At 38.1% G+C, this 23,326-nt stretch overlaps 2 protein-coding genes across 4 annotated transcripts in view; one reads left to right on the top strand and one right to left on the bottom strand.

Moving 5' to 3' along the window:
* The window catches only part of AFAP1L2 (actin filament associated protein 1 like 2), a 130,288-nt gene extending 127,261 nt beyond the window's left edge, over positions 1-3,027 (top strand). For both annotated transcript variants that reach the window (XM_051981477.1, XM_051981476.1), the window contains exons 18-19: positions 2-124; positions 1,580-3,027. In XM_051981477.1, coding sequence (XP_051837437.1) covers positions 2-124; positions 1,580-1,606 — 150 coding nt within the window. In that variant the 3' untranslated portion in view covers positions 1,607-3,027. The remainder of the gene's footprint in view (position 1; positions 125-1,579) is intronic.
* A 1,861-nt stretch (positions 3,028-4,888) lies between these two features.
* Positions 4,889-23,326, bottom strand: part of VWA2 (von Willebrand factor A domain containing 2) — a 53,143-nt gene continuing 34,705 nt past the window's right edge. Inside the window, exons 6-14 of one of the 2 annotated variants that reach the window (XM_051981478.1) lie at positions 22,553-22,747; positions 20,876-21,009; positions 19,777-19,909; positions 16,679-16,734; positions 14,968-15,075; positions 13,054-13,635; positions 10,512-11,063; positions 9,458-9,580; positions 4,889-5,734 (exon numbers count right to left, since the gene is read on the bottom strand). In XM_051981478.1, the coding sequence (XP_051837438.1) occupies positions 5,634-5,734; positions 9,458-9,580; positions 10,512-11,063; positions 13,054-13,635; positions 14,968-15,075; positions 16,679-16,734; positions 19,777-19,909; positions 20,876-21,009; positions 22,553-22,747 (1,984 nt within the window). In that variant the 3' untranslated portion in view covers positions 4,889-5,633. The other variant, XM_051981479.1, reaches the window with a different exon arrangement.

Genomic DNA, 23,326 nt, shown 5'->3' with positions numbered 1-23,326 from the left:
GGCCAAATCCCCCAATTCAGCTCCTGCGGCCGATTCTTCTCCAGTCAACTCTGCTACAGCTTTAAAAAACAGACCTCTCTCTGTCATGGTGACAGGCAAGGGAACAGTTTTAAGGAAAGCTATGGTAAGCAGGATTTGGGTTGTCAGTGGTTGGCAGAAGTGGGTGTAATCCATTGTTCATTCTCTGGCATTGCTTTTCTCCCCCAGTCCTGTGGCTTCCCCCAAAGGGAGGGTGACTGAAATTTATTAACCCTGTAGCTCTATACCAGGGCAGCAGGAGGGAAATCCATTTTCCGGATTGTTGTAATTCTGTGCCTCTGCTTATTAGGAAGAGCCAAACCTGAAAGGGCCTTTGACTGCCCCGTATTTACTTTACTCATTAACTTGATTACCAGGCAGGTTTCATTACATGGTGAGGTTTAAATTAGTAAGCCAAAAGGAACATAAATCCCATAATTGGAACCTGGTGAATTCAGCAGCAGCTTGGAGAGCTATAAACTGCAGGGAAGGGATCTGAAAACTCCTGTTGAGTTTATCAATTAAATAGATCACATGAACCAAACCCTCATCAGACCTCTTTCAAGATTGACATTTTTCACTGCCAATTGCTTTTCTCCAGGAGTAGCATAACCTGATTTTCCCTGCAGGCTAGAATGGATGGGTAGGAAATTTAATGTGTCATTTTCTGCTTTGCAAAGAAACATAACTTGCCTGGGGCTGTCCAGCACTTCTTTGGGATAAAGGAAAGTAGAACCAAAGCTTTTTAGGAATCCATCCCAAAGCACTTGTCAGAGAAGGATAACGTATTTAAATTGATCTGGTTTATCTCAGTTTTCTGGAGATCTGGCCCAGTAATGAGCCCAGGAAACAAATTTCTACCTTTCCTATACTAATGGTGACATCAGCATAACATGAGAATGAGTTCTGTTGCCAGTGTGCTGAGTTAAGGCAATCTATTTCAAACTTAGACCTCACTTAGAATCAGAGGTTCAGTTTGCTATAGTGGAATATACAAGTATTTTTGATGCATAAAATTCCATTTCTTTGATCTCATCTGTATCTCTATACTCATGTCAACAGTCCAGATTGCTGCCTCCTCTTTGTGGGCCTTTTGTATGTGTCTTCCCATAAATCTTCCATCCAACATACTGGGCGGCCTTCCTTTAAAATCTCTTGATAGCATGTGAATATCAGCAGTACAGGCTGTCTTCTGAATATCCCTTTTTTCTCTGCTTAACCATCCCACATACTTTTAAATTCATACATTATTTCAAATAGACTTTAAAATTCATATGTTATTTCAAATAGACTTTTTGACCCTGCTTCTCCTGCAATAGATAGACCTCTCATTCATCTCTCCCATTGCTTTTCTGGGTGATCACAAATTTAAATAGTTTAAGATTGGTATTCCACCCCTCTATTATTTCTGGCAGAATTACTGATAGTAAAAAAAAAAAAAAAAAAAAAAAAAAAAAAAAAAGGTGCAGCTTTATTTCAGGGAAAAGCTAAAGATCATTTAAAGCATGACTTTGAAAAAAAAATCTTTTTTTATTTATTTGGGGGGTGTTGTGTGTTCCAGGAATGGGAGAAGAAAGGAGCAAGTTAGGAAACTATCTTCCAATAAAAACTGATGGGATTGATATGGACCTTGGATGACAATCCTCCCAATTTAAGGTCTGGCATAAAGGCGGAAAACACTGAGCTTGGAGAGTCTGTTCAGAAGGAAAAGAAAGAGACTGAGACAACTGTGAACAGAGGTCTTTGGCTAAGGACTCATATGCCTCCATGAGGTAGTGGGGAGAGAGGAAGGAAGGACTCTCGTGTCCCTTTTTCACCAACCAGGGAATAACCTAAAAGGAAAGGACATTTTTATAGGATTCCTAATCCATTGTTTTAAACAGGAATGCTACTGTTCTTAAGGATGGTTTGTGTATTTCTACATACAAGTTTATCAATTGCATTATATTGAAATTTAGTTCATAGTTTCATAACAAGAGATTTTGTTTTTGTTTTGGGGGAGACCTAAAGGGAGGAAATGTGTAAAGAATTCAGGTACCTGAATGGTTCTCCTACTTGGAATTTCAGCTTGAATAACCAAGATAACTTAAAATCATCATCTCTATTTGATACTTGGCAGAAATTAGAGAGAAATTTTGCCTACTTTGAGGGAGCTGGCCTCCAGGGTTAGTGACTCAAATCCAGAGCAGTTGTGCTATAGATAATTCAAATTCTCAGTTTCAGGCTTTTTGGTTTTTGATTCTATGCAAGTAGAAATAGACTAGAATAAAAAAAAAAATTACTTTTGAAAGAGGGTTGCCCATTCACAGGGAAGAAAAAGACTATGTGGCTTTACTTCAGGTAAGTTATTGGTAAAAGGCCCTCATTCACTAGTTTGAAGGACAAAAGAATGTTTTTTTATTTAACATGAGGATAATCTTCTACAAGGCTCTAACACATTTTATAACAGTGAGATCCTCACTTTAAAGCCTGTAAACAAAAACCATTTTTTGAAAGGATGTGCTTTTTATCCATGTTAAAAAGTGGTGCCTCAGTTCTAGCTGAAAGATATTTCATTAACCAGGTTCAGTGGACAGATAAAAATTTCCTTTTCTTTTTATCAGGTTAGTTCTAATCTGTGGATTAACTGTCTCAAACAGAGGGGATATAAGTACTCTTTTCCTCCCAGATGTAGGCAATGCCCAGGCTGCCTCCAAGAAAAATACCGTGGAATTTGGTGAATGGGAATAAGAGCTTATTTTAGCCACTCCATCTTAAAAAGACAGTTAAAAAAACTAACAGATGACATTCCACTTGGTGGCCCTTTTTCCTTTGATAGAAAAATAAATATATGGTGTATATTTGTTTTTACTTAAAAGGTTTTCAGACATTTCATCTTCACCTCAACCTCCCCACCCCAACATCTTTGTAATTCTCATTGTCTTTCTAATCACAGGGCATTTATTTCCTTTTTCATAAACTTGTTCTTGATGTTTTAGATATTTTTAAAAAAATAAAGTATTAAGTTTATTTTGGAGTTTTTTTTTCGCATGTTTCATGGGATGATCTGGATTGAGTAGGGACTCATCCAAAATCAAATTTATATTGTATTCATTAATAATTGCAGCCCTTCAAATGAAACAACTTCTAAGCTGAACTGTGTACCCAGACTAGTAGATTCCAGTTTATTAAAAAGCCATCTAATTTTTTAGGATTAAACAACAGTATCTGCTATTGAAGTTTTTGGAGGAATACCTCTTCTCTCTTCAAAAACCAAAATCACAATGATTATATTATCAAAAAAACTGACATTTAGGACTTGGTTGATGAGGGTAAGTTCCATTTCATTGAAGGCTTTGGAAAAAATAATTGTAAAAAAAAATAGAATTCCATTAGTCATTTCACATATGCTTCACATATAATTACTTCACATAGCTTTTTACTAATGATTGTTTGTTACTGTTTTAAATCTTATCAGTGTGAATAGCTTTCTCCACCAATGCAGAATATAATCCTTCCATGCCTAGAGAAAATTGTTATTTGAAATTTAGGAAAAGGTTTATCGTTACTTTTGGCAAATATTTTTTTAAAACAGTACCTCATAAAATATAAAAACTCAGTCCACAGCCTGTACTTGATAATTGGCATATGATTCTGTGTGCTGGTTAATAAAGGCCTAAGCAGTCTCTCAGATCAATCATCTGATGGCAATGAGATTTTTTTTATTAAGTGGTGTTATCTGCCAAATACAATCTCTAGGACCAGAGATTTAGAGCTAAAAGTAATCTCACCATCTAGAACAGGCCTTTATAATCTATTAGAGTCAAATCTTGATGGGCCCATGGACCCTCTGCTGTGGTTCTCAAACTTTGGTTCTCAGTATCTTCATGTTGTTAAAAACTATCAAGGATCTGTTCAAAGAGTTTTTGTTCACATGGGTTATATTTATAGCTATTTACTACATTTGAAATAAAAAATGATTTTGAATTTGTAGAAGACCCTCTGAAAGCGTTTCAGAGACCCCCAACAATTCTTTGGACTACACTTTGAGGACCACTGCAGTCTAAAGGATCTGTGAATAGAATGGAGTCCATGAATTTATATGCTTTTTAAAAAAAAACCTCTTAATTGAAATTTATTATTCCCTTCAGTTATTCAAAAACATTATTCTGAGGAGAACATAAACTTCACTAAACCAACAGAGTAGGTCAGTGACACAAACAAAACTTAAGAAAAAGATTAAGAGCCTCTAATCTAATCCCACCTAAAATTCAAAGAAGGCAAGTGACTTGTCCAATATTACACAGAGATGAAGTAGCAGAGTTGGGATTCGACCCCTGACTCCAAAGCCACTAACAGTCATGAAGGAAAATTAAAATACACCATTAATACATATATTTTCAGCAACACATAGCCAGAGATCACATTCCTCGATGGTGCCTTGCTATATCAGATCTATTTCACTTTTAAAGCTCCAACACTGCTTAACTAGAGCAGTAAGACAAAGAAGAGCTGTATATTGGGGAAATGGACATAGCTAAGTTCTCAAACAGATAAAAGCATTTATAAAAAGGATCTGTGGAGAGTGTGATTCAGAAACAATTCCCAAACTAAATCACTTTAGTATATGTGGTAGAGGCTTTTCTATAGTTGTTTTTTAAGGTTCATTATTGCTTTTAAGGTAGATTTATATTTTTAAACCTTAATTTGCACTCTTTACAGGGGGTCCAAACTTGAAGTACTTCTGTGCAGAGGTCTCCACTAAAAAAGCAGACTTGGACAGGATCCAAATAAGAGTATAGACCCAGCCGAGTTCACTAGAAAACTGAACATTTTCCAAACCAACCACTTTTTGTTTGACCAAATCCTGGTAAATAACCAGCCAGACAGGTTTTCTCCTTAATATTTTATTTTAAAACCTGGTTGACTCTTTTAAAAAAGCAAAATGTGTCATATTAACATACTTTTTAAAAAAAATTTAAGGCTTTCTCTAGTCCTCTCCCACTCTAAAATAATAAAAATGACAGCTAAAAGGGGAGAGAAAAAAGGTCATTAAGAAGTCTAAACAATAATAATATTAATTAAAACTACAGTAAATTAACAAATATAATCTATCTGAGGGAACACAACCTAACTGCATAGATTTCCAGCTGTTTGAAATCCAACAATGTTCCATTCTCCCTCTGGTCTCGACCAGCTACTCTGTCCTTCCTAAGCTTTTCCTCTATGTTAAAAAAAATAAAAATAAACAGATGTCAAATAGTGAATCTCCATTCTGGTAGTTTTTAGATTCCCATTTGGTAAGTCTGTCTTGGCACTGTGAATTCCATACTGAAGAATGCTGTATTATTGTTTATCTTATGTCCACATACCTTGAATCAGTTTTCCAAACTTAAAATGGATATAGAATGCTGCAGGTGAAAAATTCCCAAAATCTAAAGTCTTAAAATTCAGATGTAGTTTCTCCATGTGCAGTCAGTATTCCAATAAGCTTTCCTGACTTTCAAACCAAACACCAACTGAAGTCAATAAGCCAGCTTATTAATGCTGTTGCCTCTTGAAAAGGAAAGGTCAATTTAAGTAAATTGGCTGAAAGTGGATGATCATATAATATTTCCACAAGATACAATGCTAATTCAGCTGCCCAGGTGCAAATGCTGTGATTGGTGTCCTTGCTGCCCATTTGAGGAATATTGATGAAAACCATGTGGCCTGGGGGAATCACCTCTCAAGATTCCTGGGGAAGGGACAAGAGAACAGAAGTAAATAAAGGAGACTTTGTGTTTAGATCTATACTGATAAATTGAAAGATACCTGATCCCCTTCTCTCCCTAAAAAGGTGATCAGAATCTCTCAAGACTTTCATCTTTTCCAAGCCAAAATCCCCCAAAATACCAGAGAGAAGTCCCTGACATATATTATCTCCCTCTAACTTGACCAACATATATATATGTGTGTGTGTGTGTGTGTGTGTGTGTATAAATATAAATGAAAAACCCAGTTTGGTTTTATTAATTTTTTAATTGGGTAATCTTCCTAGAAGAGATTCAAGTTTCATCTCATTTTGGAAAAAGAGAGAGACAATAACTCTGAGGAGTTTGAAAGATAAACAAGAACCTGGAATCAAAGTAAAAGGTGGCAAATTCAAAAGCTGATTAAATAAAATCAAAGAAATAGACTGGGGAAAATCAGCAAACAAAGCAGCTGTGGTAGTGGAGAAGACCAAGACAGAAACTCAAAAGAAAACAACAATGTGAAAACTATGACAGAACCTCAAAGAAAAATCTAACTGGACCCATGCCCAAGAAGAATTTCTGATGGGGTTAAAGAAAGTGATGAGTGGTACAGAAAAAGTTGGGGAAAAAAATTAAAGGTTTATGAGAAAATTATGAAATGAGAATTAGTATTATCACATTCCAGAATTTACATGCCATAAAGAAACAAATATGAAGCTGATGAAGTTTAGATTTAAGAACCAAAATGAAATTGGAGTTTCTGGTGGTCAGGGAATTAAATAAGGTCTTAGTGACAGGTTCAGGGAACCAAATGGAGAGGTTTGGCTCCCCTGCAACCCCTTGGGATTTGGCGCAAGGGTAGAGAATTTTGGGGACTCCCTTCTGGCGGCACAGAGGTTCTCTATAAAGGAATTTACAGACCCGAAAACCTAGATTGATAAAAGAGGTTTATTATGGGGATTAGAAGAAAGGTTAAAGTCTGGTTAGGAAAACAGGTGAGAGTAAAGAGAAGATGGCACTGGGAAAGAATATTATTCCAGCGGGCAGATCTATGGAAAATGGAGTTTTGCACTGAGAATGCAGTTCTCGGACAGTCCTGGCAGTAAAGGGAACTGCCAAGGTCCATCTGCAAAGACCTTAGTTGATGAAAGCTCATTATATTGCTTGTCTTGGTGGGGGATGGGAAATCCAGAGCAGATCATCAGAATGGGGGTTGGGAGAGCTCAAGTTAGCTCAGGTCCTGTGGGGGTTGGGACAAGCCCCAATCTCCTATTGGAATTCAAAGGGATGCTTTTGACCAGGATTTGTGAATCAAAGGCCCTGGCTTCCTGGACTGATATGTCTCAGCCAGGAGGAGTTGGGAATCTGAAAGGTATCACAAATCAATAGGAAATAGTTTCTTAAAGGGACCACAACCCACTTCAAAGCCACAGTGAGGATCACACACTATTTAAACAGCTTTCACATTAAAGGAGCAGAGGACTTGGAATTTATTTCAGAAGACAGAGGAGCTAAAATTATAACCAAAAATCACCTGCCCAGCAAAATTGTATATAATCCTCCAAGGTAAAAAGAAAATGGATAATAGAAATCTTTCAAGCATTCCTGATGAAAAGACCAGAGCTGAATGGAAAATTTGACTTAAAGCATTAAAAGGTTAAAAAAAAAAAATAAGATTCAATAAAGTTAACATGTTTACATTCTTATATGAGAAGATGGAACATATAATTCCTAAAAAAAAATTTTATCAGTTTTAGGGCAGTTAGAAGCAATTTTCATAAAGGTATGAGGATGAGTCAATTATATTGTGATGATATAAAAAAAAAACAGTGAAAAAGAAGGATGTCCTGAGAGAAGGGGGAATGGAGAGGTTGCATGAGGGAAATTATCTTACATAAGAGGTATGCAAGAAGTTTTACAATGGGGAGGGAAATGGTGGAGTGGGCAATGCTTGAACTTCACTTTCATCAGAATTGTTTTAAAGAGGGAAGAATCCATACTGACTCAACTGAATATGAAAATTGCCTTACCCAACAGGGAAGGGAACAGGAGAAAGAGAGGAATGAAAAAGAGTGTGTACAGGTTAAGGAAGGCAGTCAAAAGCAAAACAAACTTTTGAGTACAGACAGGACAGAGAGGAGGAGGGCAATTAGATGGTACAGTGGATAGAGCACTAGCTCTGGAGTCAGAGGGACTTGAGTTCTATTTCACTACTAGATGCATGACCCTGGGTAAGTCACTTAACCCCAATTGCCTCCCTCCCAAAAAAAGAGAAGGGTAAACAAAAGAAAATACAATGGAGGAAAATGCACAATTAGTACTCAACTCTGAATGTGAATGAGCTCATCCATAAAAGGGAAATAGCAGAATGGATTAGAAACCAGAATCCAACAATATGTTATTTATAAGAAATATACTTTTGATACAGAAAGACACTTACAGAACTAAAATTAAGATATGGGGCAAAATCTATTATGCTTCTGCTAAAAGCCAAAGCAAAAAGCCAGGTGTGGAAATCACAAAGCAAAAATAGACCTAATTAAAAGATATAAACAGGAAAATTACTATAGACAATGAAGTAATATAAAAAAATTAAATTTCTCTGATAAAGGCCTCAATTTTTTTAATGAGACTCATTTTCCAACTGATAAATTGTCAAGTGATATGAACTAAAAGTTTTCAGAGTAAAAAATCAAAGCTAACTATCATCATAAAAAAAATGCTCCAAATTACTATTGATTTAAAAAAGACAGAACAATTCTGAAGTTATCACCTTATCAGAAATGACAAATGTGGAAGAGAGAAGGGAGAATTGGTATAATTCATTAAACTGCGGGTGAAGTTGTGAGCTGGTCCACTCATTCTGAAGAACAAAATTTGGGGCTATGCCTAAAAGGCTTTAAAACCGTTTATACCCTTTGACTCAGAAACACTATTACTAGGTCTGTACACAAAAAGAGATAAAAGAAAATGACCTATATGTACAAAAATATTTATAGCAATTCTTTTTGTGGTGGCAAAGGATTGGGAATTGAGATGTCCATCAGTTAGTTGGAGGATACCTGAACAAGTTGTAACATAATTGTGATGGAGTACTATTATACTATAAGAAATAACAAGGGGGATGATTTCAGGGGGAAAAAATGAAGATTTGTAATACAAAATGAAATGAGCAGAACTAGGAGATCATTGTGAGCTAAATAATGTAATGATGATCATCTGTGAAAGACTACTCTGATCAGTACAACAATCCAAGACTATTAGAAAAGACTTAGGATAAATGATATCTACCTCCAGAGGAAATACTGATGAAGCCTGAGTGCAAATTGAAAGGTAGTTTTTTTCTTCTACTTCTTTCATTTTTTCATATGACATCTAATATGAAAATGTTTTGCAAGATTTCACACTTGTAATTGATACACTGCTTGCTTTCTTGGTGGGGGAGAGGGGGAATGAAGTCAGAATTTGGAACTCAAAATTTCTTTAAAAAAGGATTGATTCTTCCTAGCTGTGTGACTCTGGGCAAGTCACTTAAGCCCAACTGCCTCAGCAAAAAAACAAAAACAAAACCAAAAAGGATTAAATTCTCATGACCTTAGGAACTAATAGTTCTAAAGATGGAGAACCTATGAGAAGTAGTCCTGAGGAGATCCAAGTCTTTCATCCCCACACACACCTCAATTCTTTTTTATCCAAAGTAAATGAGTAGCTACTGTTTCACTTACTGTTCTCACAGTGGGGGCCTTCCCAGCCTCTGCATTCACATCGATAGCTCCCATTCTGAAGAATGCAGGTCCCATCATTCATGCATGGACTAGGTTTGCAGAGGTTGGCTGGCCGCTTGGCTTCTAGAATGGAAAAATTGTTCACCTGGAAAAGGCTCAAACTCAGGGGTCTTCACTTAGATTGACTGGGACAGGATTAAGACAAACTGAACAAACCTAACAGAAAATCATAAGGGTTGGAGAGAAGATGGCCACAAATACACTATTTTCCTTTATACTATTAGGCTAGGGCAGGCTGGAACAGTGAGAGTGAACCATGCTGCATCTCAGCATTAAAGCAGAATTTGTACACATAACATGCTTAGAATGCTGGAGTTGGAAGAGCTCTCAGGACCATTTATCTAGCCCAAGGACTCAATCTGAGATCTGTGAAATTTTTTAAGAAATGTATTATTTTTCGCTAATCTTTGACATGCTTTATAATGTTGTATATTTTATTTCATTCATTTAAAAAACATCATTCTAGGAAAGAGTTAAATTGACTTCACTGGAGAATCAGTGATTCATCAAAATTTAAGAAACTGATCCAGTCCATCTTCTCATTTTAGAAATGAGTAAGTTTGAGGTCTGAAAGATGCCATTTGACCAAAGTTAAAGAGCTGGTAAATGCAGAGCCACGAGACAACCTGGGGCTTATTTTCTTTCTACTCCGTTTGTTAACGTCATATCTACTAGTAACTATTCCTCAGTTATTTAAAATATCTTTCATACCTCCAGAACAAAAAAACAAACAAACAAAAAACCTTTGCAGATTTAAAGATGGCCTAGGCTCAAATTCCAGTGATGCTCCTCACTGTGTGATTTAACCTTTTGGAATCTGTTTCCTCATCTATAAAATGATGGTTGTATTGGTTGATCTCTCAGATACTTTATGCCTCCAAATCTATGACCCATTTTTTTCTTGTCAAGAGGTCACAGGTAAGAGAACTACAATTCACAAACACAGAGGCTACACAAGTCTAGGACAGCACAACCATTAACAATCACAGCTCACCTTCACATATTTTTTCAATGAACAAGTCTTGATAATTCTCTAGGTCTTCATAAGAAGGCACATGTATTAGGAAGTCATGAGAGCCTGCAAGTCGTAGTAGCGTCTCCTTCAGAACAGGTCCCACCCCTATGACCAGGATGGAGATGCCATTGTTTCGAAGCTTCTGAGCAGGTACAACTGCATCTTCGGTGCCAGTCCCTTCGGTAATCACAACCACTGCCTTGCTCACACCAGGCCGGGCTCCCTTCTGCACAGTCATCACTTCATCATAGACATGCAAGAGAGCGCTGCCAGTGGAGCCTGTCCCACCCAGGTAAGGAGCCTGGCTGATGGCCTGCAGGAGGCTGGAGCTAGTAGGGTGTGTGTCCAAGGCAAATGTGGTCTGGACCCTCCTGCCATAGACAACCAGGCCTATCTGGGTCACATCCCGGTTGATGTTGAATTGGAGGGAGCTCCCTCTTACAAAGCTCTGGACCTTCAAGAAGTTCTCCTGTCCCATTGTGGCTGATGCATCCAACAGGAAAACCAGGTCCAGTGACTGAGATTGGCAGCCTAAAAGAACACAAACATCAAAGTCTGTAATGCATCACCATCTAGCCCAGGAGTTTTTAACCTGGGACCAGCTAACTTTTTTTTTTTAAGTTGATAACTTTACTTCAATACAATTGGTTGATTTTCCCTACAATTCTATTTATTTTATACATTAAAAAACATGGATTTAAGAAGAGATCCATGTTTCACTAGACTGTGGATGGAATTTATGGCATGAAGAAAGATTTATTTTCTGCTATGCTGCAAATTGAAAAACCCAACCTGTATTATCACAAGGGACTAACCATGGCTAAAAGTGTCTTGGAAATCTCATCCATGCTTCACATTTTTAGCTTCTGGCAGAGGGATGAAAGCTAATCAGTCAAGAATTCATCAATATAGGTAATCTCTCCATTTCTTCATATCTATACCTTCTTGTTCAGAACCCCCAGAGAGAATCACATATAGGGGGTGATCTATCAGTCAATCAAACATTAAAGCACCTACTATGTGTCAGGCACTATCCTAAGTGCTGGATTAAAACCCCTCCTTTTGATATCAATAAATTAGATCACATTTGTGACATAGTGATCAAGATGGTGAGAAGATTCCAAACCATTCTGTACATAAGGGATCTATTTAGGGATTAGTTATATTTGGTCTAGCAGTGACACAAATTGATGAGGCACATCATAAACATTGCCAAACATGAGATTTGGTTGTCAAGTGGAAGAGCAGTTAAACTGCGTAACCCCAGAAGCCAGAATGAGCATCAGATGATGATTACAAGTTGCAGAGAGGAAGATTTGTAGTCCAGTATGAGCCACAACTTCTAACTCTTAGCATTGGGTTGTGGTGGGATCACCTAAGAGGAACAAATGGAGACTGGATGACTACCTGCCAGGAATGTGAGAACAAGGAATATATACCTCGGGTATGTAGTAGGGGGAAGTAGAGAAGAGCTTCTTTCTAAATGACAGCAGAGGACAAAATGGCCTGCTGCCTCATAAGATAATTTTAACAGCAGACAGAAATGTTGTTACAATTGAGGGATACAGTTTGATCTATAACTCTCATGCCTGTTATTTAGTGTCCAGGTCTATATAGCATGAGAGCAGTTGCTTTTTAGACCTTTGCCTCTCTGGGGAATAATTCCCCTCTCCCACCAAAAAAGGGTGGGGTAGTGGGATGGGGGCAAGGTAGAACAACAGCTATTGCTATAAACCCATTGTCCTAAAGAGAGATTTATTTAAAAATCTGTTGAATTTTGAAACAGCTTTGAGTTCCTCATGTACTAAATTTGTAATTTCCTTGGTGTAGAGAACTCCCAGTGAGGAGATGGGCAGCTAGGACAACTCTCTACTTAGAATATCAACATACCACATTGCTTCTCTAAGTTATCTATATTTGTAGTAAAAACACCATTTACTTTATGTCAATGTTTTCTTCAGCAATTTACTTTCCAACTGCTGGACTTGACATTTGGATATCCTTCCTTCCTCAGGAAACTAACTTGTCACTAGGAAATCTCACTTTCCTGCAAGCTTGAATTTGCCTGGCAGAGATGCCCTGCTAATTGGAGGTCAGGGTCATGAGCTCCAACACCTTTATTTAAGAAAAGGCCTCAACTTAGTCTTTTCCCCTTCCTTACCAGCTATACTGCTTTTGATTGTTTTTTGACTTTTCTCCCATACTTCTGCACCGACACCTCCTCACTTTTCAGTTTCCTTTTCTTTTGGGGGAGGAGGGCGAGTCGTCACCTTCTTTAGTTAGATTGTAAGTTCCCAGAGAACAGGTTTTTTTTTTTTTTTTTAACATGTTTGCATATCCAGAAATTGGCAGATTCCCTGGAATATAGTATGTACTTAATGTTTATTGACTGGAGATGAATGCCTTTTATTAGGAGGAGTATATTTTTCAATGAGCTCTGGGTTACTTGGGCCAAGATTCCCTTTGAGAAAGAGCTTCCCAAACCAATATTCTTTATCTCTTAGTAAAATAAACATCTTACCTGGCCTCTGGAGAGTGCAGATTTTTTTCTGGAGTTCAGGTATTTTGTTGAAAAGGTCTTGAGGGTTAGAGTAGGTTATTACCTGCTTTGGGTTGCCAGTGATTTCTTCCAGCTCTGCTCTCAGAAACTCACTACCTACCCCAATCAGAAAGAGGTTCCGCTCACGGGCATATCTTACTGATCCTGCCACAAGGTCTTGGGACCTTGAGTCAGTAAGCAGGACCACTACCCGACGTGGCTGGGGGTCATGAGTCTCTCCCAAAGGAAGGGTGTCCCTGAAGCCATGATCAGTAACATATTCCAGAGCTTTGCCCGTCAGTGTGGCTCCTCCAGTGAAATGCATTCTGTCTAGGCTTTTCATGAGGCTGGGCACATCCTCGTAGTCTCCCATTTGGATTGGGATCTCCACCTCCTGGCTGTATTGGGCCACTGCCACATTTACTGGAGAGTCCATATTCACCACAGCCTGAACAAACCTCTTTAGAAAGGCCTTAGCCTGAAGGAATCCCTCCAGGGTTGTACCAGAGGAACTATCCAGCAAGAAAAGGACATTGACACTGCATTCCAGGCTCAATTTTGGTGCTGAAAGGAGAGAAATCATCATTATCATCAATCAATCAGCCGTTAGGGCAATGGCACAAAAATGGGAGATGATATCATGTTTGAGGAACAATAAAGCAGGAAAAGCAGAACAGTAAGATCGGATCATAGTGTGTGTGTGGAGGGGAGTAAAGTGTAAGAAGACTAAAAATACAAAGGGGGCTGGGTTGTAAGGAGCTTTATAAATGCCATAAGATTTTGTTTGATCATGGGGTGGAAGGGAACCATCAGAGTTACAAGTAATATGGTCAGATCTACACTTCAGGGAAATCAGAGAGGCATTTGAGGGGGAGGATGGCTTGGGGGAAGAGATTTGAGAAGGAAGAGCAAACATTTAGAAGCTGAAAAGGGCTTGAGCAAGAGTGGAGGCAGTGTGAATGGAGAGAAAGAGACATATAACAGGAGTTGTGAGGGTAAAAATGACAAAAATGTAAGGAACCGAGAATGACAATGAGGTTGTAAACCCAAGTGACTGGGAAGTTGATGGTGCCCTCAATAATAAGGAAATTCCAAAGATAGGAGGACATAAAGGAAAGATAGTCCATTTTGCTTTGAACATGTGAGATTTTGAGATGTTGGTCATATCTAGTTTGAAATATTAGGTAGTTGCTAAAGTGGGACTGGAAATTAGAAATTAAGGGTGGATACACAAGTCTCTGAAATCATTTCATAAAGGTGATTGAACCCATAGGATCACCAAGTTAGAGCAGAGCTTAAAGATAACCCCACAGTTAAAGGGCATGACATGAAGATCCAGCTAAGGAGACTAAAAAGGGGGTGGTAACACAAGGAGAGAAGTCAGAATCATGAAAATTCAAAAAGGAAAGAGTATCTAGAAGAATGTGATCAAGAGTGTTAAATACTGTAGAAAAGTCAAGGAGGATAAGGATAAAGAAAAGGCCCTTAGATTTGGCAATCCAGAGCTCATTAGAAACTTTGAGCTCTTGATTGCCAAATCTAAGGGCCTTTTCTCCATGGAAGGGAGGAGAAAGACATCACAGTCCAGATACAGAACTCAGAGGCTGACATGGATACAGTCTGCAAGCAGGTGCCCAAAGGCATGGATTATTTGTGACCAGCAACAATCATTTTTATTTTGAAATGTCTCAGTGAAGATGAATGGAATCATCTTGTCCTCCATCACAGCTTCCTGACTTGCCTTCCATTGAAAGCACTGATAAAGAGACTGGAAAACGAAACCAAACTAAAGGGAGTGGTCTGGTTGGACCTTGCATGGCTCCACAGCAAGCTGCTGCTTTCAAAACAATTGTTATAGATCAGTAGAAACCGATGGCTAGGAGAACAAATACTTACCACAGTTGGCTTCCCCTCCAAATCCAAAGGGACAGAGACAATGGTACTTGTCTAACCCTTCTAGAACACATGTGCCTCCATTCTGGCAGGGCTGGGAATCACAAGGATCTATCAGGCAGAGTTAGCAGAAGGAAATGTGCATTAACCAAAAACCGGGTTAATCAAGAGGCAAAGTGATGCTACCACATGGAGGTGTAGCCTTGGTTCTTAGGCCAGTACCATCAATGCTTTGCTGCACTCTAAGCAACATTAGTTAATGAGACTGTGGTATGAGGGGGAAATGCTGTTTCTGGAATAAGCAAATCTGGGTTCAAAACCTACCTCTGGCACTACCTGTGTGACTGGGCAAAATACTTAATCTCTCTGGGGCTCAGTTTCCTCATCTGCATATGGCCTTTTTGATCTATGATCTTCATTTAGTTGAAATATTTTCTCAAATCAGTGACTGACTTAAGAAAAAACAAATACCTAATTAGTGCTGAGAGTCGGCTAATTAACAATAGAGTCTGTCTCTGGTTCTGTTGCTGAATAATAATTTGTCAGAATAAATGTGGTCCTATATATCTTAATTATAGCATGAGAGAGTGTTGATTGAACCTGGAGAAATTTAGGGCTGGGGAAATTTAAACATGTTTTATTTAAATGAAACTAGCTCTTTTCACTTAAAACAAAATATGGTTTTGGGCAGGATTGGCACAAAAAGAATCCTGAAAATCATTATTCTCCCTCACTTCTGGAATCCACATCAGCAAATGATTTTGAATTGTGACAGGGATAAAGAGTACAATGGCACAAAGTATGTAATGTCACATTCATTATTATCCCAATTTGTTCCTAAGATATTGATTGGAAGGTTCCTCAATTTTTAAATGCAAGCTTTCCAAAGGAATGTGAATAGGGATGAGACCTGCAATTTCATTTCAAATGCAAGGCAATGTCTTTTCTGCAATTTATAATCTTAGAAGGATGCTTAAATCGTTTAGAGCTTAAGTGACTAGCCCGAGGTCATGCATCCAGAATGTCAGAGACAGGCCTTGAATCCAGGAAGTCCTGGCTTTAATGCCAGCTCCTTTCCTACAATGATTTTTCTCCACGATTTTAAAAGGTCTCCAGTTAGAGGTATGGTATCAATGACAAGCTAAATCTACTTAAACGTCAAGTATTATATAGTCATCTCTTCCCTATCATGATTTCAATGTATTGCAAGTCAGCATAAGAAATTAAATGGGAATTTGGGGGAAGTTTTGCAGAAGCCACAGATGATATGAAAAGGCCAGCAGATGACACAGAGTCCATGACCAAATACTTAACCCAAATTTCACAGTAAGGTACTCTGAATACCCCATAAAAGATAAAGAAAAAATTCAGACCTCTTCTCTGGTACAAAGGGAGAACTAAAAAATTTTACTGATTTTCCAGATCACAGGGGATCCACGCCTCTAAACCCCACAATGTGGAAGAGATAACTGAATGTACAACTGTATCTCTGTGAAAGCAGGATCCAGTCTGAATAATTCAGTCCCAGACAAGAACTCAGCTAGCAAATCCTTGATTATGGGCTTGGGTAACTGGGTGATCATGAAGAGAATATAGATGCGCATACAACATACAAACACCACCTGTCCCTAATCTGCTTTCAAGAGCTCTTTTACCAAAATGCCCAAGTTTGTTCCCGGGAGGAAGAAACAAAAGTTCACTCAGAAAATCATACCTGGACATACCGTTCTGTAGCATGTGGCTGGATGGGTTATGAAAACTTTCTTCCAGCTAAAAATGAAGAAAAAGTATAAGACTTGATTCAATTCAATTCAGCAATTATTGACTACATTCCAAGAGCTGAGCTAGGCCTTGGGAAAATTAAAACAAAAATGCAAAATACTTGGAAATGGCCAGGAAGGAACACAAAATATACTCAAATAAATTAAGATAAAATAATTTGAGGAAAGAGAAAGAATTAACAACGTGGCTGGCAAGGGAGGATGGAAAAAGGCTTCCAGAGATAGGAGGAAGCAAAGACAAAGAAACAAGCCTGGGCAAGGAGGATGGGATAGGGAGTTTGGAAGATCACAGTTTGCCTGAAATAAAGATTACATGAAGAGGAATAATAAATATGAATGTGAAAAGCTCTATGTTTTATTCTACAGATTATGGGGGACCAACTAAAAAAGTAAATGGGATGGTCCATCTGAGTTTTAGAAAAAAAAATTAAATTAAATTTTTATTTTCAATATATATACATAATTTTTAACATTCACTCTTATAAAACTTTGTGTTCTAATTTTTTTCCCTCCTTTCTCCCCATTCCCTCCCCTAGGTGGCAAATGATCCAATATATGTTAAACATGTGCAATTTTTTTTACACATATTTCCACAAATATCATCTTGCATAAGACAAATCAGATCAAAAAGGAAAAATATGAGAAAGAAAACAAAATGCAAGCAAACAACAATAGGAATGAAAATACTATGTTGTAGTCCATATTCAGTTCCCACTGTCTTCTCTTTGGTTGCAGATGGCTAAGAAATATTTATTTAGCAGCTATGTGAAGCCTGAATTGGAGAGTTTGACAGTAGGGAGGCCAATTAGGAGTTAATTACAAGGGTGATGACTATCTGAATGAAAATTTCCAGTAAAAGTGAAGAATCTTTAAAATCCTGGTAAGGATGCTAGAAGTAGCTTAGACATAATTTGGTTTAGATGTGTGGTATGTGAGGAAGAGGGAGGAATCAAGGTTAACTCAGGTTGAATCCGAGTTACTGGGAGAATGATGTTTATTTCTCTCCAAGAAATAAGGAAGTCTGGAAAAGGACTGGAAGTCAGAAAGGGAAGAGAAGACAAAGAGCTCTATTTTGGATATGTTGAGTTTGAAATGTAGAATATCTATGTGGAAATGTCCAGTAAAAAAAAATATTAATTGATAGATGAATACACCTGACAGTTACCAAGATAAAGTTCATAAATGATTCTATGGGGAGAGAAAAGAGTGAGATAGAGGGAAAGAGGAACAGAGTAGCAGAGGTGTCCATGTCAAAGCCTGTGAAAGACAGTCAGTGAATGGGAAATGGATGACAATCTAGCAAAAAATTGAGAAGAAAAGATCAGACAGATAGAATAAGAGAGAGCAATGTCAAAGAAGCCAATGGAAAATTGAGCTGGGCACAATGAAGTTGGCTGCAGGGGTGAAATGGGTACTAAATGTAAATCTACTGAGTATATTTAAAATGTTTCCTTTTTTTGTTCACAATTCCTGTAGTAGCTCTGCTTTGTGACAAAGGAGTTATGACTTACCCCAGTGGAGAGGATATTCAAACCTATCAAATTGAAACTCTTTAAAGAATTAATCCATCTCTTCTGGAGGCAGTATTGTACTGTGAGGGGAATCCTGGCCTAAGATCAGTTCTGATTTTGACTTGGCCATTAAGATGTTGTGGGACTAATATTGAACAAAAGATATTTCAACTCCCTGGGACTCATTTTCCTCTGAATCAGAAACTAGTTTCTAAAACATCAGTTATAACTCTAGAAGAGGGTGGTTGGTCAGGTGTGGTCAGAGAGTTCCCTGGTTCATCCCAAGTGAGCCTTTTAGAAACTGGAAATAAATTGTACTAATGTAAAATGTCTACCCAGGAGAGAAAAGCAAGTCAATTAAGGTTGCAAGAAACAGTTTACATGTCTGCCAAATTGCCAGCTCATTAAGGATTTCTCTCCCTTGTTTGGGATCAGATCCCACAGATCTCATAATATTACAAGTCCAAGCAAAGGCAAGTCTTCATGTCTTTGAAATGAAAAGAAAGCTTTGAGGGGAGAGATTGAATGGAATGTCTTCAGTTGAGCAGGGTTATTAACCTAGTAGGAGAGTCTATATTTCCTATAACAGCACTGAACTCCATATTTAGGAAGGTTACTCTTGCCCCTCTGTCAGAAAAGCAGCAAGTTGAGTTGTTTTTTCTAGGATCAAGATGGATACACATGGGTAGACGCCCCATCTCTTGGCCATTCCCTTGTATGACTCTGTGGCTGAGATCAGAGGTACAACCTGTGGTCACAGAGTTAAAGACCCACAGATCTTTAGAGTAGCAAAGGAGTTTAGAGATCTTAAAGATCACAGACTGCGAGATGGCACTGAGGCAAACCCGTAATGTTATAAATGGGGAAAGTGAGCCCCAGAGAAGAGAGATTAACTGTCTTGTCCAAAATCACACAGGAAGTATCAAGGTCAGGATTTGAATCTCTTAGTAGCAGAGACAGGATGACTTAAAATCAGATTTTATATTTGCCAATTCAGTGCTCATTATGACAGCTGGGTGATACATTGATTGGAGTCAGGAATACCTGAGTTCAAATCCAGTCTCCAACACTTCTAGCTATATGATTTGGGGAAGTTATTTAACATCTGTGCAGTTTGCTGTTGTGAGAATCAATTGTGATCATTTTAAAGGGCAAAAAACAGGGCCGTGCACATTGTAGTCATTAATATAAATATTGGGAATCATTATTATATAAGAATCAAGCTGACTTTCAGTTCTACCATGCTCTTGATGAGGTACAAGTCATGAAGATAGAAAGTAGTCAAGAATGAATCCACAAGCTTAAAACATCGCCAAGGGACAAAGTTTTATTATAATGCTACAAGGCAGGCAAAGTTCCTACCTGGTCCCATTCCCTGGGCCATACTCTAATCCCTTCTGCTGAAGACTCTATTGACTCTGCCATGGCATCCCACATACACTGCTTCTTTTAGAACTTAATTAGACGAACCATGCATTTCTGGTCCTGGCCCTAGGACCCAAAAAATATAGTGGACTCACCTGTAGAATGGGCAGAGGGATGAAATTACTGCATTGGTTTTCTTTGAACCTCTCCAGCATAAAGAGTTCCCAGTAACCTCTCTGATGGTTTCAAGTGTCTTTCGTTCACAAAGATGAGGCTCAATTCTGCAACCTGGGGTAAACACCCCCAAAACAAATGCCAGGGAGTTCATCCTATTTTTCCCTGGTTGTTGATACCAACTATAGTGTACAGGTTCCACTCATCTTTACCAATCATTTGCTCACACTTTGGGGAAAGGGGTCCTAAGAAAAGTTAAGTGATAGGAAAGGATTATGGTGGGAGACCCAATAACCTCGGTGCTCTAAGTGGAGCTTCCTAACTTTTCTCAGTCTGAAACATGGTTTTGAACTAAGATATATCAGGGATATCCCAACTCCTTTTTCCAATCCAATCATCCTCCAAACCACCCCATCTGCCAACTATGTCATATAGATACAAAGATAGGTACATAATATATGTGTACATGTATATTAACATATATATGTGTATGTGCATGCACATATACATACACATATGCACAGAAGCCCTTCGTCTTTCACAGTCACCACTGTTTCATATTTTCATTCTCTTGCCCCATGGTCAAAAATTAGCAAATGGGGGAGTAAGAAAACCTACTCCATATCAAATCTGCCATAATAATCCAGCTGAGAAATAGGAACTAAAAATTAGTGTGAGGAGCAAGAAAGACACATGAAGGAATAAAGAGGTAACAATTTCTATCTCCTTAAATTTGTCTCTTCAAAAAATAGGGAGGGAAATACTACCTACTCATAGATAGGTAATGAAGTCCAGGCTTGACACTAAAGTTATTGGGCCCAAAGATAAGCCCTTCAAGGTAATCATCATCAGCCTAGCCATCAAACCCCAAACTTCACATTCAGATTAGATAAATACATGAGGCAAGGCTACTCATGGATCCAGCACAGGATAGCAGGAACAGAAGGCAAAAATAAGTAGCATTTTATAGATATTCTTTTCTCTCACAATATTGTGCTTAGAAATTCCAACCCTTTCCCTTTGAGGACCACCTCTGTTCTGTGAAGCTGAGGCTGTGCAAACACGCAGAAAGATTTTTACCTGGAGCTGTGGTGTTACAGATGCCCAAGCTGGAAAGAGTGCTATACAGGCCATTGGTAGCATCATCCACATGTTCTGCAAACAACATATATTGATCCTTGGGTTCACTTGCCAAGATATGCAGCTCCGTCCACCTGCCCAATGGAGAAAAATTAAAGCAGATCCTTTCCCTGTGGTCACAAGAGCGTATGTGATTTAAATGACAGAAGACCTTCATTTTGAGAGTACAGGTGAGTGTGTTATCTTATTAAGGATCTTATATCTTTGGATGGAAAGGTCAAGACTTTTGGACCAGGTAGATTCTCCTTCTGAACAATATCTACCAGAAGTCTTCCAGAAGAGCTAGAATTGGTATTGAAAGTCATTTCTACTCAACTAGAAAGGTTACTGGGAACTTGCTGGAGAGGTTCAAAGAAAAGAGTGGTACAGAAAATATTGTACTGCATTGGGAGTCAGAAGACCTGCTTTCCAATTTGTGCTTGGAAACTTAATAGCTGTGACACCCATAGGAAAGTCATTTAACTTCTCTATAGCTAAGTTTCCTCATCTATAAAATGAGTGGGTTGGACTCAATAACCTCTAAGATTCCTATCATCTTTGTGTGAACCTGTAAATCAGTAACTAAATTGTCATTATCAATTATAATTCACTGAATACCTGTTAAATTCAGGGTACTGGTTAATTCTTTGAGAGAGAGATTATAGAAAGGAAAAAAATGCTATGTTGTCATGGAAAGGACATTGAACTTGAAGACTGAAAATCTGGATATGATCTCCCTGGCTTCTTTTAAGTCCCAACTAAAATCCTACCTTCTGGAAAACTTTTCCTTATTCTTCTTAATTCCAGTGCCTTCCCACTGTTGATTATTTTATATTTATCCTGCAAATAACTTGCTTTGTATTTTTTTTATTTGCAATTATCTTCCTCACTAGATTATAAATTCCTCAGAGAACAGGGACTGTCCTCTGCCTCTTTTTATATCCTCAAACATATAAATTCCATAGTTTAAAAAGTCAACATCTACTCTGGCCACTGGATCCAGATGACTTTGGAGGAGATAGTGAGGCTGGTTACTTTTCAAAGCCCCACCTCACTTAAGTCCAATTCCCTTGCATGGCAAAGTATCATTTCTCTGATAACATAGTCTTCTTCATAAACAAAGGACAACTTATTTAGCACAGTACCTAGTATGTAGTAAACGCTTAATAAATGTTTAGTGAATGAGTGCATAAATTGAATTGAATTCTAACTCTATCAATTAGTAGTGTGACCTGAGGTAAGAAATGTATTATTTCTGAGCCCCATTTTTTTTCATCCATAAAATGGAGATTATATTTGTTCTAGACACCTCACAGGATTTTATAATCAAATAAGATACTTGAAGTGAAAACATTCTGTAATCTTAAAGCACTGCCTAAATGTTATTATAATCTAATGATTACAGTCTCATAGTAGAGGCAAATAATACAGAGAAAAAAATAACTAATAATATAAGGAAGTCTGTATTAAGCACTTAATGCTAGAGAAATACCAAGGTGAGTGAGTAATGTCTGTTGGTGGCAATACTGATCAAGGGATGGGGGAGGTACTTGAGATTTTACAAATCTAAGGTGATAGACTTTACCCACCAGCTAGTTTTCTCCCTTCTACTGCTGTCTCTTCTTGAGAGTTTCTTACCTTGGGAACCTGACTCCCACAGCAAACACCATGACTCCCTTTTCCTTCAGCTGCTTAGCAAGGAGGGCAATGTTTCCTTGGGATTTCCCATCAGTCACAATGACAAGGATCTGAGGGATGGAAGAGTTCCTTCCTCCAGGGAAGCCTTTGTGGAGAAGGTATTTCAGAGCAAGACCCGTTTCAGTGCTCCCTCCTCTGAAAACACAAAGAAAAAGAATGGGAAGAAGGCAAAATTGACAAGCTGAGGACAAGAAACAGGGATCGGAATCTAAAATTTGTGGCATCTCCTGTTATTCATTTTCCTCTTACCTGTGGACTTAAAATGAGAACATCCCCCTGAAATAATACCATGGCTGAACAGTGTGGTAAAAAAAAAAAAAAAAAAAATCCAGAGATAGCAATGGATTCCAGCTCAGCCACTGAAGTGTGAGTCTTTGAAGACATTATTTACTTTCTCTGAGGTAAGTTTCCTCAGATATAAAATGGGGTGGGATTGAAATCTAAGATTCTGTAGGAATTAAAATTGTCCAACCTACAATGAAAGAGACTGAGGCAGAGTTCTGAGCCAATGGCACTTTTTGATTTTTTTATTTGTTTTTGCAAGATAATCCAGGATTAAATGACTTGCCCTGGGTCACACAGCTAGGAAGTATTAAGTGTCCGAAGCCAGATTTGGACTTGGATCCTCCTGACTCCAGAGCTAGTGCTGTATTCATTGTACCATCCAGGTATTCCCCCTCTAATAAAGTGGACTTCATATCTTCCTCACAATCA

This window comes from Antechinus flavipes, chromosome 2 (genome assembly GCF_016432865.1).
Source record: "Antechinus flavipes isolate AdamAnt ecotype Samford, QLD, Australia chromosome 2, AdamAnt_v2, whole genome shotgun sequence".
NCBI classification, from domain to species: Eukaryota; Metazoa; Chordata; class Mammalia; order Dasyuromorphia; family Dasyuridae; genus Antechinus; species Antechinus flavipes.
Note: the sequence above shows the minus strand (reverse complement) of the source record. Positions and strands in the feature narration are given on the sequence as shown.